At 40.4% G+C, this 19,530-nt stretch overlaps 1 protein-coding gene across 1 annotated transcript in view; it reads right to left on the minus strand.

The window, feature by feature from the left end:
- The window catches only part of LOC149451735 (alpha-2-macroglobulin-like protein 1), a 222,347-nt gene that overhangs the window by 90,583 nt on the left and 112,234 nt on the right, over positions 1-19,530 (minus strand). Inside the window, exons 13-17 of the mRNA XM_089690237.1 lie at positions 17,543-17,615; positions 16,219-16,364; positions 10,818-10,973; positions 8,085-8,249; positions 960-1,077 (exon numbers count right to left, since the gene is read on the minus strand). Coding sequence (XP_089546363.1) covers positions 960-1,077; positions 8,085-8,249; positions 10,818-10,973; positions 16,219-16,364; positions 17,543-17,615 — 658 coding nt within the window. The remainder of the gene's footprint in view (positions 1-959; positions 1,078-8,084; positions 8,250-10,817; positions 10,974-16,218; positions 16,365-17,542; positions 17,616-19,530) is intronic.

Genomic DNA, 19,530 nt, shown 5'->3' on the forward strand with positions numbered 1-19,530 from the left:
GTGAATAACTCAACACCAAGTTCGCTATATGGACCACTTATGTTCCTCTAATCTTTCCTCATAGCTGAGATCCTCCACGCCCCTTATTAGTTTGGTTGCCCTTCTCTGTGTTTGAATCTCCTGATTTGCACACTTGCTAGGGTTTATTAACTAAAGCTGTAGAGTACAAAGTCAGATTCATTTCTGCATAGAAACCAATCAGTTTCTAATCTCAGCTTGTTCAATTAAGCTTTGACTTCTGGTTTCTATGCAGAAGTGAGTCTGATTTTGCACTCTCCCGCTTTAGTAAATAAACATTGCTGTATCCATTATGAGCAGTTTCAGCTTTCCCTTTTTTTAATATTTTTTTTTATCATGAAAAATGTAACATGAAGGGATAAAACATGCAGAGGTGGACGAGAACAACTCAAACACTAAAATGGACAGGAATAAAGCGATTATTTTTGGCCGGTGTTTACACAGTATGAGTATCCAAGATATTAAAGAAGCTGACTAAGGTTACTAAGCTCAACCTATACTGTATAACAAATCTCACTTTTGGTTGAACTGAGCCTTTAAATATAAAGACATACTGCAGGTGTCTGACATTGAATTGCAGTACATTATCCCAGTGCCCATAAATGCAAATTGGCCCACAAGGGTGAGAATAGAGAAATTTACTCCAGCTAGTAGTGTCAATACTAATGATTTAATTCAGGTAATGATGGCACAGGTGTAGCTATGGACAGAAAAAGGTGGTATTTTCTAACTTTAGCAATTATGTGCGTAGCAAATGGACCAAACCACTTTTTGTACACAGCGGCCCTTTCCAGTTTATATTTTGCATTGTGCAGAACAGATTACCTTGTATTTCACTATTCATCTGTATCAGGTTGTCCCATTGGTGCCCACTTATGGGCTCACTTCATGCAAGATTAATAACTAGAAACATAAACATTTATGTGTTAAGAGGTACATACGAACATCCTTCTCCAGGTTCTTCTCCCTTTTAGGAGAAATCCGATTTGTATGGGTCGTAAGGGTGCACAGCACTGGCTTTCGGATTTTCATGTTTGTGAAAGTCTTTAGATTACTCTCCTATAGAGTAATAATGCAAGTGTCAGTAAAGATAATGATATGATGTCACACTTCTCTGATATTTTATAAAATTAATATAAAATTTTGCTGTAAAATATCACTTAGGTTATAAAAGTTTTTTTTCCATTTTAAATGGTTTTGTTTTTATTTGCTGAATAATTTCTATTTTTTTTCCTTTTTTTATAAAATGGCGTGGGGTCCTCCTTTTCATTTATACCAAGCCCTTCAGGTCTGATATGGATTTTGAGGGGAACCCTCACGCCAAAATATTTTTTAAAATGGCATGGGTGCCCCCCCCAAAATCAATACCAGACCCTTATCCGAGCATGAAGCCTGGCAGGACAGGAAAGGGGGGGGGGCGCCCCCTCCTGAACCACACCAGGCCATACCAGGCCACATGCCCTCAACATGGGGGGTGCTTCACTTTGGAAAAATTGCCCAATCACATGCAAGGTTTACTTTGAAAAGAATACCCAGTCACATGCAAGTGAAAAAAACAGCATTTTTGCTTGCACATGATTGGATGATGGAAGTCAGCAGGGTTCCTCCTCATTTAGTAAGCCCTGTAGCAACTTTACTTGCAAAGTGCTCACTCTGTGTGCCTTTAGTAAATCAACCCCATTACTTTAGTAATTCCACATATACTTATTTTCTCCTGTCATTTTGCCAGATTTTTAGAGACTTTTTTGTGAATATACAAGCATATACATCATTTGCTGCAAAAAGCCTCGCAATCACTCCAAAATTTGTGAAAGTGTCAGGTCTTTGGGTATAACCTGAGTCAGCTTGCTGAGAGTTAAAGTCCCATATTAGCAAAATGCTAACACCAATATTTTAAGGGTACAGTGGCCCTCTTTTGCAGGATGACAAACAGAGAATAAGAGAAAACATAGTGAATACATACAGTGCTGAGAAAAATTAAAGGAACACTCATCTTGGTACATCTCTATTGCCATGTCTCTGGATTTATTTGTATGATAAATCTTCAAATGGAATGAGTTCCAGGACTTGGAAAATTAATTTTGTGAGAATTGGGATAGGTTGTCTGGTTAAAAAGTGTTTAACACCACTTAAAATTGTTGGTATATAGTGACCAATGTCTGTGCTGGACAGGTAGTCCTTGAACTTGGCCAGTGGTTCAGTAATGCTTTCTGAGCCAAATATGGTTGGTCGGTCACTATGTTGGCTGTGTGTGTGCTTCACTATAAGCACACCGCTTTGTACGGCTCTGCTAAGCAGAGCCATACAAAACAGTGTGCAGGAGTTGACAGGGGAGAGACCTGTGTTGTTTATACATAGGTCTATCCCCCGTCCGGTGATTACTCGCCAGCACCCGGTGATCGCCAAATATCTCAGACAGGACCCAGTGATTAACAGCCGAGGCCGTGAATGGCGGCGTGGATAGGGTGCACGTGTGCTCCCTACCCGGAACTGCAAAATCACGTATATATACTTAATTTTGTGCACCCGTGTTGCCCTGTAGCACTATTTCTGCTATAGGGTGGCACGGAACCGGTTAAAGTAGATTTTTTTTGTTGCTGCACAGAATAAAAATGCAAAAATTATGCTTTTTGCTTTTAAAAAAGTCCCTGACCCTTTCCAATAATGCAACAGCTCAAAAAAGCACAGATGTGAACATGTTCCATAGGAAACCATGTTAAATGGACTGTAGTGTGTTTCTTACCAGAGGGTTGCAATTTGCTGAAGCTCAGAGCCCCTGAGCAGCAGTAAATTCTCAGGCTCTCAGAAGATCAGCCTCTATATTTTCAGCATAGTGCCATAAAATTGAGAGCAACTAAGCATGTGCACGGTAGGAGGAGACAGTGTATTATTGGACTTTAAACACAATAGGCACTTAATTTTTAAATAGCTATACATGTAAAAAAAGCCAGCATGCAGTGATCTAGCAGGACTTAATTTTGTGACTAAAAATCCACTTTAAAGAGGCAGTGTTTTTGCTTGAAATAAGTGATGATTGTTATTGGTTGTTGTTAGTTTTTTCTAGTTATTGTTGATGTCATTTATTCACGGTTTATTGCATATATAATTTCTGTGGCACTACACATTTACTTCTTTTGCAATTTAGATTGTCTGTTGAACTTCTAAACAGACAAACGGCCACTTCCTGAAACTTTTAACTCTATTATTTTCAGCTGGTGGATGGAGACATTGATTATTGTGTTTGTTTTTGTCTGTCCATTGGTGGGTTTTTTTTGCAGACCTTAGAGTCTTGCTCTTTGCACTTTCTGCTGGATCTGTGCTTTCTCCAGCCTCTTAAACATAGGATACCAGTTGCAAACCTTGTGATGTGCCTTCTTGCATTGTGTCACTGTCAGAATTGTTTTCAGCAAGTAGGTCACTATCAAAAGAAAAAGGCTTATTTGGAAGATTTAGTGCTGTGTGTACATTGAAAGCTCCCATGTTCAGGGGCGGACTGACCATTTGGAAACTCGGGCACTGCCCGAGGGCCCGGGGTCAGTAGGGGGCCCCGTGAAATGCCTCTGGTACCTTTTTCATAGGCTTTTTTGAGTGTGGGCAAGGACACAGGGGCCCTATGATCCCCTATTGCCCGGGGGCCCCATGAGTTGTCAGTCCGCCCCTGCCCATGTTGTAAACCAGGTTCAGTCAAACAGGGGTCTTGGCAGACTGTTTGTACTTCTTTCTGTTTTTACATTTATTTTATCAGTTGGGAGCATCCTCATTTTTTAATGACACAGTCAGTGGTTCTCTTATTTATGGCTTTTTTTTTTAATTTTTTTTTACTTTATAAGATGTAACATTTTTCAGCCACTGCTTTTACCAAAGCAAAAGCTAGTGTATCCCATTGCCCAGCTACTCACTGTGAACCTTACTGGACAATGGATACAGGATATGCAAGTTCACTTATGTGCAGTTAAACATTGCTGTGGAATGTACTTCTGACCCCTTGGATGGAATGCACACCACAGTGCCATTGCCATCTCCATAGTTCACGTGTTGGTGCAGAACGTTTGCACTCCATCCAGAATATAGGGTACATACAGATAGGAGCCAGCTTCCTCCATAATTTAACACTTTCACTATTGTCAGGGCAGTGCTGTACCAACATGAGGGGGCTTTTTTGCTTATCCATGGTTTGGTCTATTCAACTTTTCTCAGGGGCAGGGCATATATGTGCAGGTAGGAGCTGTCAGCTGTCCACACTCTAGTGTTGATTGATATGGGTATATGCACTGCTTAAAAAATTTTAAAAAACACTTTGAAAACATCAGATCTCAATGAAGAAAAATATCATGCTGAATATCTATACTGATATGGACTGGGTAATGTGTTAGGAACGTAAGGATGCACCATCATTTGATGGAAATTAAAATGTTCAACTTACAGAGGACTGAATTCAAAGACACCCCGAAAATCAAAGTGAAAAAATGATGCAGCAGGCTAGTCCATTTTGCTGAAATTTAATTGCAGCAACTCAAAATGGTACTCAGTAGTTTGTATGGCCCCACATGCTTGTATGCATGCCTGACAATGTCAAGGCATGCTCCTAATGAGACGATGGATGGTGTCCTGGGGTATTTCCCCTCAGATCTGGACCAAGGCATCACTGAGCTCCTGGACAGTCTGAGGTGCAACCTGATGTCGTCAGATGGACCGAAACATGATATACCAGAGGTGTTCTATTGGATTTAGGTCAGGTAAGCATGGGGACCATTCAATGGTATCAATTCCTTCATTCTCCAGGAACTGCCTGCATACTCTCACCACATGATGTCGGGCATTGTTGTGCACTAAGAAGAACACAGGACCCACTGCACCAGCATAGGATCTGACAATGGGTCCAAGGATTTCATCCTGATACCTAATGGCAGTTAGGGTGCCATTGTCTAGCCTGTAGTGGTCTGTGCCTCCATCCATGGATATACCAGACCATCACTGACCCACCACCAAAACGGTCATGCTGAATGATGTTACAGGCAGCATTACATTCTCCACGGCTTCTCCAGACCCTTTCACATCTGTCACATGTGCTCAGGGTGAACCTGCTCTCATCTGTGAAAAGCTTAGGGTGCCATTGGAGGACCTGACAATTCTGGTGTTCAATGGCAAATGCCAGTCAAGCTGTATGGTGCCAGGCAGTGAGCACAGGGCCCACTAAAGCACATCAAGCCCTCAGGCCACCCATATGAAGACTGTTTCTGATTGTTGGTCAGAAACATTCACACCAGTAGCCTGCTGGAGGTCATTTTGTAGGGTTCTAGCAGTGCTCATCCTGTTTCTTCTTGCACAAAGGAGCAGATACGGGTCCTGCTGATGGGTTAAGGACCTTCTGCGGGCCTCTCCAGCTCTCTTAAAGTAACTGCCTGTCTCCCGGAATCTCCTCCATGCTCTTGAGACTGTGCTGGGAGACACAGCAAACCTCTGGCAATGGAACGTATTGATGTGCCATCCTGGAGGAGTTGGACTGACTGTGCAACCTCTGTAGTCTCCAGGTATTGCCTCATGCTACCAGTAGAGACACTGACCCTAGCCAAATGCAAAAATAGGGAAAAAGAGTCAGAAAAGATGAGTAGGAAACAAAATGTCAGTGGCCTCCGCCTGTATAACCATTCCGGTTTGGGGGGGGGGGGTCATCTCATTGTTGCCCATCTACTGCACATGTTGTTCATTTCATTAACACCAAAGCAGCTGAAACTGATTAACTGTTACTTAACTGATCAGATCAATATCCCAGGAGTTTAATTGGCTTGATGCTATACTATAAAAGTGTTCCTTAGAAGTCTCTGTGCTATGGTTTAAAGCAATTTCAGGTTTGAAAACCTGTCTCAGTTGACATTGTAAGTAACAATGCTGATAAGTCAGCACCCATGACTTTCCATTGAAAAACAAGCTAAATTCACAAGTTAAAACAAAGAAAGAGAGAGCGTACCGCCCTAGTGTATTAACCTTTTAATGAAGAAAATAAAATGAACAATTCTACTCACAATTAAAATCTTGGTATCACACATGTAACAATCCACACAAAGATCGCTTGGAGGGGATGGAGCATATCAGTTTGCCATGTTTGTGACCTTTCAGTCTGTATACCAGAGCACTATAAACACAGGAGTCAAAAGCCTAAAGCAGGAGAGGACGCTCTGCTTGCTGACAGGCCACCAGCTGGATCATATGGCCTATGCATGGCTCAGATGAGACCATCGCTGCTACGCTCTGCCTCAGCTAGACACCTAGGGGCACGAATGGACAGCGGCATTCAGAACTTGGAGGTGTGGCCTCTTTTTTCAAGTCCATCTAGCAACAGCTGGCTGTTTTTGGATGTAGCTGACTGAATTGCCAAAATGACTATTTTGTTGCTGGCCACACTTTACCTATTGTAATAAACTGAATCTATGGATTTGTCTACAGAATATAATGAAAGGTGGTAACTTCTAAATTAATAGTTTAAAATCTATATACTCCATATTGACAAATACACATCACAATCTATACACTTACTCTACATAATTGATATACTGGATAAATAAAAAATACATTTAGTTTTATAAAATAATACTTTTTTTTCTTGGAATTCGTCTTCATGTTGGCAAAAACAAAAATATACATATTAAAGTGGAGTTCCAGTTGAATGAAAAAAAAAATGTCAGCAGCTATAAAAACTGTAGCTGCTGACTTAAAATAAAGACACTTACCTGTCCGTCGGTCCAGTGATGTCCTCACCACAGCTGGTTTCACTGGCCCTCTTCTCTCCTTGGCGCCAGTTACTTCAGTGTGGGCACCTGGCTGTGACAGCTTGCAGCTTCACAGCTGGGTGCCCACTGCGCATGCGTGAGTAGCACTGCGCTTTGTAAATGGTCCTGTAGTCTTCTGGGACCTGTCACGTGTCCCAGAAGACTACAGGGAGGGAGGGGTGAGGACAACTTCCACGCCTGATTGCCTTAGGCGATTGCACCGGAAGTGGTAGCGGGTATCTGTCAGATTCGGGTACCCCTTATTCTGAATGGATTTCAATAAATAATTGAAAATGAAAAAATGAATGGATGAATATAAAAATAGTAAATAATTAAATTAAATAAAAAATTACATAAAAAAAAATATCTGATATCTATTCTATATCCATTAATATATTGATATGCATAAACCTCATAACTATCATATGCCCATATACTCATATACTTAAATGCATATGTGCAATTAATTCATATGTGTACAAAACATATATGTGCAAACAGACACATATGGGACATATACCCAAACCGCATATAAGGCATATACTGTATAAAAAACCACATGTGTGCACATGTACTAATTGACACAAACTGAAAGTCATAAACTGTTCCACTCAGGACCAAAATAATCTAAACTATTTGACAGTTGTTGGTTTCTTGCTGGCTTTAGAGAGCTGTAGACCACTGACAATGTGTATTCACAGGTGCCCAACTGAACAATTATGGATTCTCCCTCCCCCTGACAGGTTAATGTGAGGTGTGAATAGCACAATTACTGGTGCTAACTATAGGTCTATCAAGTTTAAAAGTTAGTAGAGTGTAAATAATTTCCTAAAGGCTACAAGTAGACGAAATGTTTTAGAATCCATTCACACCAGCCATTATGTTACAATGCAGCAGCTGGAGCGGTACAGCCAGTGCAGTGCAACATGCTGACCTCATAGTGACTGTGCTGTGCTGGAAAAAAAGTACAGCTGCACACTCGCACACCACCACAAAGCAGTGTGAATTAACCACAATGCAGACAAGGCTGTTTACCTTGTCTTGCGGTGGGGGTGAGCTGGAATAATTGCCCAATGCAGTCCCATTGCACCTTGTGTGAAAGTACACTAAAAGAGTCATCCTGTCACTCAACATTGATCAGTATCACATCCTACAATTTTTATAATACATTTAATATATTGTAAAATTCCTTTTTATTGCTTCTTATCTATCAATTCTTGTTATTTGTTTATATTTGTTATTGAATCAAAAAAGTAATTTTTAGATGTAGGGCCCTTAGCCCTTTTTTTCTCAGTTTACCTTCAACAGTCTGTACACATCTGGTTCAGTATGGTACCAAACCCCTTCACGGATCTCTGGACTTGAATCTTTCTCATTTCTAAAGCAAGGATATTTTTCAAAATCCTCAATTTTGTATGGAAAGCCACGTCTGTTTACTTCAAGAACATAAATTACTTGCTTGATCTTGGAGGAAGAGACACAACAAAATAATACAGCCACAGCTTCACATAAAAAAAAGAAAAAAACACCCACACACATAACTGCAGTAAAGTTTGTTAAATATTATTTATGCTGTGATGTAATAAACATTTATTATAGTACCTATATAAATTGATAGACAAACCAGATAAAAAAACTAGATACAATCAATAAATAAAATAATAACTCTTAAGAGAGATACAGTATATATAGGACTTTGAGCAAGAAGACCCAATGATTTCTTTTTTCATAAATCTGGAAAACCTTTAGGAGAAAAACCTGTTGTTAACCCTGTTTGAGTGGATAGGGATTGAAGAGCTTAGAATGCAGCAGACTGAGCTCAAAACATTTTCATTGTGGACATTCAAATTCCCAGAGCTCTGCAAAATACTGACACTTACCAAGCAACATCCATTGTGGCCTTGGCAAAAGTATTGGGCACCCAGCTCACACGCGCTATATCGGGACACCCTCTTGGAAGAACTGGTGTTGAATGCCAGCAGGGGCTTGTCCTAAACACCACAGACTGCATACATCTAAAGGAAAAGACAGGCTGCACTCTACTACAGTATTCTAATACTGATAATTTTATTTATCCAGATAAAATGCATGGGACCTCCCATTCTGATGTTTTTTATCCACTATGCTGGACTTAATCATGGTGGACCTGCTGGCATTCAGCACCTGATCATCCAAGGCATGAAAATCGTACCATAACTTTCAATTTTGTAGCCTAATATACTACTGCATCAAAGTTTTGTGATCAGAATCCTTTCCTGTAGCCCTGGTTTTCATTACCCCCAGGCACACTATCACAATCCTGTACCCTGTTTAGTTTATCTTGCCTTCATCAGTGGATCAACCCAGATCATCCTAAGCAGCTGCAGGAATTGCTGTTTTGTTCCTCTTGCATCAACATTTTTGATTTGATAGACTGTAGAGCATACAGCAGGTATATGATGTGCACTACTGTGCATAATTGTATTTCTGGAATGTTCACCCAAAAATCCATTTGGCTGCTGGCAGCAGAAGAAGTCGTCCTGTGTAAACTGTGAATCGCTAATCATAGCTTACATAGGGATCGTATTGGTTCTTAGCACAGTATCACATGGAGTGAGATACATGCTCCTACATACTTTGAATTACCAGATAAAGTAAATATGAGCTAAACATAATAGTTAAAACTAGAAAATCTACAATTTCGGGGGAAATTGTGTGAAGTGTTCTTGCATCCAAATCTAACCAAGTGATTGATGAAATGTAAGCAGTGCACATGGCAAGCCTGATAGAGTGAGAAATGCATTTCAACTTGGTGACTCAGCTGCCTGTGAGTCATGTTAGGTTGCTATAGCAACTCACTCAGTCAGGAAGCTGACAGGCTTTTCTAAACACACTGCTCCAACTTGCCAACTTCACTGGCGATTGCCATCTTCAAACACTTGTAGTTTTAAAAGTATAAATGCTACTGCGAAGAGCTTGATATTGCAAGAATCACAAGAAACAGACCTACATTTTGATGTATAGTATGTCTCTGACATATTAAAAATGAAGGCACAGTCGTAGTTTAAAAATGTCCCTTAAAATTTCAGGTGGCTGTGAGTGAAGTTTCAATGAAAGTCAATGGGAGGGGTGAGTTGCAAACAAATGGTCATATTGTGAAAACTATCAGGAGTATGGCATAGCCGTGAACATTTTTAGTGACAGCAGGGATAGCTGAACGTTTTGATAGGTGGGCTTGAAAATGACAGAGTGATGGCAGTTTACAATCATGTTCTGATTTTTCCTTCCACACTGTAGCTTTGTCAGTTCCCACTCTAGTTGCTCCATTCATTCCTATGGGAAAATTTCACCACAAAAACCGTGATATTTCGTGAACGATTTGGCGAAACGTTCCACAAAGTAATAGCAATCCGATCGGGAACAATCCGCACGTTTTGATTTATTACTTGTCTTTGTAGTGTAAAAACTGTGGGAGGAGTTAGCGTGGCAAATTTGGCTATAATAAGAAACGGAATAAGAATATATTTGTGAGATAACAATAAGTGTTCTTTCCATGCAAGAACACTTAAATATATCAAACCATGATCTGCAAAAGACCTGTTTCTCTAATATTCCTATGTTTAAGAGTTACAGTCTCCTGGCCGACATTCAGTGGTTCCTTCCCCTGACCTCTAGATCACGAGTCCTGAAGTGACATAGAGACCGGCTGAAGGAACTACAAAGCACATGGTGACAAGGCATTTAACATACCTGGAATTGTATTAGATGTAAAGAGACGTTGCTCTGCAAGATAGTAAAAGATTGGAGGAATGGATGGTGGAAACAAGCAAGTATAAACTCTTCTGCAGGTCATGCTGCAAGACATTTTCTAATTCAGCTACTTTAATGCATAACTGTTGCTTTGTCCTGCTTTGGCAAGGTAAATCTCCTTTCGAGGAGGGGATTGATGTTAAAGCTCCAAAAGCTCCAAAGCTGTCGATAAATGCTGCTAAATAAGTTGAAGGTCTATAAAATATATTTCAAGAAATTACAGTTTTCAGTATAATAACCTACCATTTCGGTTGGTAGATTAAATTTGTCATGATGTTTGTGAAGCAATAGACCTTTATCCACAGAACGCACAGAGCAAAGTGATCCAGACTCTGCTTCTATCTCCAGACTAACCTTCTCTCCTGGATGGACCTGATTTTTAGAGAACTTGAGTTGAACCTGTTTGTAGTACAACACACAAAAGATGTATTATTAGCGAATACCAACATTTGGGATGATTTCCTGTATGGAAAATCAATTTAGGTCTAAATGGCTAGAATTTTTTTTTTCAAAAGACAGATCTACTTTTAACTAAATGTTTACTCACTTACCCCTTCATCCTTCCTAAGCCACAGTATATCCAACAAAATGAATTTGAGCACTGGTTATACTTTGACTTACTTTAGACCATATATCAAGGCTGAATAATGTGGAGAATGTTGTTGGGCAGACTGTAAACACCTGAAAGAACCATGCCAAGACTACAGAGTTGAGGTGGGGGAAAGAGTGCAAAAAAAGAGGTTAAGAAATATTTACAAATATATGTTGCGCTCCTAAATACTTCTCAATAAATAATAATTAAATTATTACCATTAAATTAATTCAAATTATGATACAAATAACTAATAAAAGTGTATAAATACCAAAAAATATTTAAATAGATAGTTTCAACTAATCAATCTCCTCCAAATAAATATCAAAATAATTCCACATGAAATACTCCTCTAAAAAAATATTTTACCAAGTGCTCATAAATCATCTATCCATGGGGGGCTACGTCATCACTCGGAGAGGAGCCGCACAACAGGATAGACGGCAGGTGTATGACTCAGAGGCCAGCAGAGGATTTCCAATGGGATATTGCGTTATTTAAACCTGTCTAATGTGAGTTTAATACTTGGATGGTGGGAATAAAAAGTTTTAAAAGGTAAAGCACTATGTCCTCTATGTCTTCCTGCATGCGGAGCAACACAAGGAAAGGATAATTAGGAGCTCTGGGATAACAAAAGGAGTGTGTAATCCCTGAGGGGATAATCAGCCACCAGAGGATACATCCATTACTCCTAAAGGAAAGATCTCCCTATTTTACCAGCAAAAGTATATGTCTAGCAGGTTCCAGGGAAAGTGAACCGAAAGCGTGGATAGCCTAATTGCAGGCATCAAAGGAGGTGAGCGCACATCTTCACTATTTGAAGGATTCACAAAAGTCACAAATTGAAGAACAACAAGCACCAAGTCACTATATATAAACAATTGTTTATTCAATGGGACTATTATTTTGATGATATTTGGATTAATACTAATCACTAGTAATTATTTATGAGCATTTGGTTATCTTTATTTATGGGGGATCATTTAAATGCGTTTTAGTTGAGGGTTATTAGTTGGTTTACTATTTTTATTATATTAAATGAGGGTATTATGAATATAAATGAAATTGAGGGTATTAGTAAGTATATCATGTCACTAATAGATGATTTATGTGCACTTGGTAAAATATTTTTTTAGAGGAGTATTTCATGTGGAATTATTTTGATGTTTATTTGGAGGAGATTGATTAGTTGAAACTATCTATTTAAATATTTTTTGGTATTTATACACTTTTATTAGTTATTTGTATCATAATTTGAATTAATTTAATGGTAATAATTTAATTATTATTTATTGAGAAGTATTTAGGAGCGCAACATATATTTGTAGATATTTCCAACACAGTTGTAGTTATGTGTTTCATGTTTGCAATCCTCTAGTAATTATCACACCTGTGGCTCGCAAGTCACTCTGATTCATCTATACCTAAGAAATATTTAGTTGGGGCTAGACCTGTTCTTTAAATATGTGCTTTATATTTTATAGTAATTGATTTTGGAAAAAGTAGGAAAGATACCATATAACACTTTAACCAAGAACATTGTTAATTGCCCAGAAACCCACATGTCCACACCCTGCTCCCCACCTCAAAATACAACAGAGATTTGTGGTGGTTTATGTAAGAATTTATTCTAAATTAGGTGGGGCGGTGTCCTTTCCCTTAAACCAAATATCGCAGTGCCTCCAGCCGTTAAAATACGGCAAATATTTAATGAACCAATAATTTGGACATCTTAATAATTTGATCACCACTTAATAATATACCTTGAGTCCTTTTAGCCAGTATGATTTTGTACCATATACACAAAAATTGCCTTATAATAAATAAATAAATACATTTATTTATGTACAAAATTTATATATATATTAACACAAACGCAAAAGACTGGTGATAAATGTATACTTGTACATATAATCAAAAATATAATATACTAATTCTATACACCAAACACAGATATAGATAATAGTAAAGATTAAAATCAAATTTAGTGATAAGTGGTAATTTATAGTACTTCAGAGATCATTTCTCACAAAACGTGGCCATAGAAATGTGAGAAAATATTCCCTGATAAATCGCACTATAACCAACTACAAATTAATGAATTATGCAATATCTATAATTTCAATATCAAATCAAATAATTTTTAGCAGTAATAATTATGTATCTATCTATATATATATCCTAAACACCCAATACAATTACTATCAATCTATGCAAGAGAGGAAATATAAAATACAATATCAACTCTTAGCAGTCTCACCACACCCAGAACCTGGATTATGACGCCTCCCCAGCGGGTCCAGTTGGCAGCTGAACTCCTTCAGAAGAATGGCCGCAGGGAGCAAGTGAGAGATGCAAGAGAGGTGCAATAGGTTGTAGTGTTGAGAAAAATTGTAGGAGTGTAGAAGTTCAGAGGTTTAGGAGAAGTAGAAGTTTTAAAAGATTGAGAAATAGTATTAGAAGATCTTTAAGTTCTTCAGATGGGATAGATTTCAGCCTCGTCAGATTTCTTCAGCTTGTCGGTTGGTTTTTCTTTATCTTTTTTTTTCTTTTTAGCATGATCTTTATGTGAGGTGCATGGCTTTTTTATACCATCCAAACCTTTGTTTTAAAAGACCCTCCCAACAGGCTTTTTGATTGGCCGGTCGAAAAGTGTGTGTACATAAGATATCTCTCACCTGTCCACTGGGGGGCAGTCAGGGATCACGAAACAATTTGAGTATTAATGATGACTCATGCCTTGATTGGAAACCAAGGTAACTTTAGGTATTATATATATGTCTTATCCAAATATAGTTGATTTTACTACTCATTCTTGGATAAGAACCATAGAAAGATATATGTGCATTCAGTTTTTCATTTCCCTGAGATTCAAACTTGTGTGAAACATTTGCTTTCTGATGGAAACATACAACTGATACCAATTCACAAAATATCTTACTTTTCACCATTTCATACTTAATTTAGTGGTATGCAATCCCCAACTCTGCTGAATATATTTTTGTGTGTGGAAACATACTCTTTATAACATCCCATTGATAATATGCTTATTGGTAATGTCTCTGTGGGTAGATATATCCAGTTCTTAGCTTTATATGCCCTAATTTTAACCTTTTCATTTTAGAAAAGAAGTTCCCATGAGTAGGAAACCCTCTGTTTACCTGTCCATTGTGTAGGAGTTAGGGTAAACAATCAGTTATACTTGTAACCTTAGTGGATAATAGTGACAGTTGGAGAAGTTTGTTGGCTCATCACACTCTCCAAGGTTTTATTTAATCTTCTCAGACCTACAAGTCTCCTCTCACCATTGTCATTTTGGTCAGGTGTGATGACTCACTGTTTGGAAGTCCAACAGTGGTATTTGACTTTATAATTAACTTTCTTGCAGGTGAAATCTCCTAATTTTCAACAGATAATGGCAATTGTTTAGAAAACATACTTTTGCCAGATCTTAGAGTAACCAACATCAGATCCCACCATTATCTTTCTGGGACTTTGTTTGATCACCTGTAGAGATTCAAATAGCATATTGTCTCTGGAACAAGTCTCTTCCACTCATTGTGTGTGTGGTTCTAGAAGGTCACTTGAATTCTAACCAAGAAAGGTTAACCCCTCACAGACAGCTAGGCTTCTTACTGTTGAAATAAAATCATATTTTTAACCTCTTGCCGACCGCGCATAGCCGAATGACGGCTTCACCGTGGCCGGCCAGTTCTGGGTGGACGTCATATGACGTCCTCCCAGAACGCGCTCTCCTGCGCGCCCCAGGGGGCGCGCACCCGGCGATCTCCGTGATCGCTGTGTCCTACGGACACAGCTGATCACGTGATGTGGTAAAAGACCAATCACAGCGGCCTTTTACCACGTGATCAGCGGTGTCCAATGACACGCTGATCACAGGGAAATGCAAGTACCGGCAGTTGTCAGAGCGGGGATCGGCACCGATCATCAGGGCACTGATGATCAGTGCCCTGATGATCGGTGCCCAGCAGTGCCACCCGCAAGTTCCGCCCAGCAGTGCGCCCACTAGCTCCGCCCACCCGTGCCCAGCAGTGCACCCACCTGTGCCCAGCAGTGCCCCCACCTGTGCCCAGCAGTGCACCCACCTGTGCCACTCTGCAGTGCCACCTACCTGTGCCCAGAAGTGCCACCTACATGTGCCCAGCAGTGCCACCCACCTGTGCCCACCCACCTGTGCCCACTAGTGCCACCCACCTGTGCCAACCAGTGCCACCCACCTGTGCCCACCCACCAGTGCTGCCCACCAGTGCCACCCACCAGTGCAGCCCAGCAGTGCTGCCAGTCAGTGCCACCAGTCAGTGCCCAGGGGTTGTGCCAGTCAGTGCCGCCAGTCAGTGCCCAGCAGTGATGCCAGTCAGTGCCGTCTATCAGTACCCATAATCAGTGTCACCTATCAGTGCCGCCTATCAGTGCTGCATATCAGTGCCGCCTATCCGTGACCCCTAATTAGTGCTGTCTATCAGTGCCGCCTATCCGTGCCACCCCATTAGTACTGCCTATCAGTGCCCTTTAGTGCCGCCTATCAGTGCCCATCAGTGCTGCCTCATCAACGCACATTAGTGAAGGAGAAAAAATACCTGTTTGAAAAATTTTATAAAAGAAACAAATAAACTTTTTTTTTTCAAATTTTTTGCACTTTTTTTATTTATAGCGCAAAAAGTAAAGCGCCCAGTGCTGATTAAATACCACCAAAAGAAAGCTCTATTTGTGAGAAAAAAATGATCAAAATTTCATATGGGTACAATGTTGCATGCTCGCGCAATTGTCAATCAAAGTGCGGCAGCGCTGAAAGCTGAAAATTGGCCTGGTAAGGAAGGGGGTATAAGTGCCTGGTAGGCAAGTGGTTAAGGAATAGTCCCCCAAAAGTCACTACAGATTAAGCTATATTTTCAAGGTCTTTTATGCAGAATAAAAAATAATGCAACTCATAAAGTAAGTATCCAGCTACTAGAGGGCTTCAGGGAGCAATCCTCTTGACTACATTTTTAATTGTTTATAAAACATAAAAACAGTATAAATTAATTTTCTTACCTTATTGTTTGAACATATTGGCACTTCAAACTTTGTCCTACTTGCTGCAATATCTCCATTTAGCAGAACAGTGAAAACGAGAATGGTGGCTTTCGGAAACAACTCAATCACTTTGCTGAATCTTAGGGTTAATGTTCCATGTAGCTCTGCAGGAATAAGGAAAATGCAACACATACATGAAATGTCAGAGGGTCAGTCTACCTATAAGTGATATTTTTTAGTTTAAGGTCAAACCTCATGGGCTGTGTCAACCTCTGACTTCTTATATGTATTGGATACTTCAAAAGTGAGTCCTCTTTACCATATACAGTATTCCCAAATGAGCATCAAGGAATTTTGGGAGTTCATGTCCTCCTTTGTGTGTTCTAACATGTTTTGTTGCATTCTGAACACCATAAAACAAACAAATACAGACGGGAGAAGAAGCCCCTTATAATGGCCACAGCAAGTGTGCAGACCCAGGTAATCAGGTGCAGATACTGTATATCACCAACATATGTTCCCATATGATTAAACATTGTAAGGTGCTTTAGAATCTACTAAAATATCTATTTTGAGTAAAACTCCAGTGACAAGATTGCTGTGTTCACATTTCCAGGTCTGCAAACCCTTGAAAGGCAGACACACTTTCCCTATTGAAGGCTAATTTTATGTTATAGAGAATAGTGCAGAAGGTGTGGAAACACTGAAAGCTTTGGGTCTGTGGAATCATAGCTAGGAACTATGGAGTCCGTTTATGAAACTGAGATCTGAGGCGATCTTGAGAATTGTTGCTGATCTCAGATTATTAGTGGTTTATGAAACAGAGATGATCAGCGGAGAACATCTCAACACACTGGTTAACTGCTGCACTTTGCAAAAAGCCTCACCCCAGGCTAACTCCATCCTTGATCAGCTAAAGGCAGGGGCGGACTGACCATTCGAGCACTCGGGCACTGCCCGAGGGCCCGGGGTCAGTAGGGGCCCCATGAAATGCCCCTGGTACCTTTTATAGGCTTTTTTTGAGTGTGGGCAAGGACACAGGGGCCCCATGATCCCCTATTGCCCGGGGGCCCCATGAGTTGTGAGTCTGACCCTGGCTAGAGGATTACATTTTCAGTCCAGTGCCCTTGTGCAAAGCCCATGGCGGAGAGTAGGAGAGTTGTGTTACCCCTTTAGGCAATAAGGCACTACCAATCTTCCCCCATTGCTGCTTCAACATTTGGAGGTCTGTTGCCTAACAACTGCCAATCTCCAAGAACAAATGAAGGAGGTTGCCTCCAGCATGCTGCCCAGGAATGAGATATGGCAGGTTAGGTACCCCATAACGTACTCACAAACTCACCAGAGGCAGCGGGCTTTTCTGTAATGTCCAGCTTATATTCTCCAAGGGACACAATTCCTTGTTTTGACATTAACTAGGAGATCATAAAAACAGTTAGTTTGCTCATTATACACATCATAAAAGGAAGCACTTGTGAGACATTTCTGGATTGTTTTCAAGCACTAAAAGCCTTAAATCTAAACTCCAGGCAGATGTAAAAGACAAATTAGTGAAGCTCTGTATTAATGAATAAAACATGAAAATACATTTTTAAAGGCAACCAGTACAGTACATGTACCTGAATCCACTGTACAACAGGACTCAGACTGGAAGGGGGAGAGACAGGACCTAGAGCCATCATATGTGCTGTATGGAAATATGCAGATAGGAAAAGAAATCAGAGCCGGGGGTGTGGACGACACCGCTGTGTTCATTTCTCTGCTTAAAAGTGCAACAGAGAAAGTGGTGTCATCCGCTCGGCTGTGCTGTCTGGCAGAGTTATATTAAGCTCAGGAATGGATGGACAGAAAAAATATTCTTTGGTAGGACACACAGCCCATATATATATTTCAACTGTGTACTGAGATATTCCCCTGTAGTTCATCATAAACATAAGGAGGGCCTAAATAATTGGCAATCGCTGTATGAACATTGCCTGGAAACAGGTATCCAACTACTTTAGTAGTTTTGGGCCATTATTCCTATCATAGATTTCACCAATTTATGCTATCCTGAGTACTGCTCCTAAAGCAAAACTAAACCCTCCTATCCTTTACAGGCAAAGAAGCAGCCATCTTAGCCTTTGTTTGATCCGCAGTTGCCTTGGTACCATTTGATGGCTTGACTGTTCAGCTAATAGCAACAGCAAATGTGACAGCTATCATTCACAGCATGTCTTCAATGTACAGTGGGGCAAAAAAGTATTTAGTCAGCCACCAATTGTGCAAGTTCTCCCACTTAAAAAGATGAGAGAGGCCTGTAATTGGCATCATAGGTAGACCTCAACTATGAGAGACAAAATGAGAAACAAAAATCCAGACAATCACATTGGCTGATTTGGAAATAATTTATTAGCAAATTATGGTGGAAAATAAGTATTTGGTCAACATCAAAAGTTCATCTCAATACTTTGTTATATATCCTTTGTTGGCAATGACAGAGGTCAAAAGTTCCCTGTAAGTCTTCACAAGGGTGGCACACACTGTTGCTGGTATGTTGGCCCATTCCTCCATGCAGATCTCCTCTAGAGCAGTGATGTTTTGGGGCTGTCGCTGGGCAACACAGACTTTTAACTACCTCCAAAGGTTTTCTATGGGGTTGAGATCTGGAGACTGGCTAGTCCACTCCAGGACCTTGAAATGCTTCTTACGAAGCCACTCCTTCGTTGCCCGGAAGGTATGTTTTGGATCATTGTCATGTTGGAAGACCCAGCCACGTTTCATCTTCAATGCCCTTGCTGTTGGAAGGAGGTTTGCACTCAAAATCTCACGATACATGGCCCCATTCATTCTGTCCTGTACATGGATCAGTCGTCCTGGTCCCGTTGCGGAGAAACAGCCCCAAAGCATGATGTTGCCACCCCCATGCTTCACAGTAGGTATGGTGTTCTTTGGATGCAACTCAGCATTCTCTCTCCTCCAAACACAATGAGTTGTTTCTACCAAACAGTTCTATTTTGGTTTCATCTGACCATATGACATTCTCCCAATCCTCTTCTGGATCATCCAAATGCTCTCTAGCAAACTTCAGACGGGCCCGGACATGTACTGGCTTAAGCAGGGGGCACGTCTGGCACTGCAGGATCTGAGTCCCTGGCGGTGTAGTGTGTTACTGATGGTAGCCTTTGTTACGTTGGTCCCAGCTCTCTGCAGGTCATTCACTAGGTCCCCCCGTGTGTTCCTGGGATTTTTGCTCACCGTTCTTGTGATCATTTTGACCCCACGGGGTGAGATCTTGCATGGAGCCCAAGATCGAGGGAGATTATCAGTGGTCTTGTATGACTTCCATTT

This window comes from Staurois parvus, unplaced genomic scaffold (genome assembly GCF_062004578.1).
Source record: "Staurois parvus isolate SC_StPar_1 unplaced genomic scaffold, SC_StPar_1.0 ptg000525l, whole genome shotgun sequence".
NCBI lineage: Eukaryota > Metazoa > Chordata > Amphibia > Anura > Ranidae > Staurois > Staurois parvus.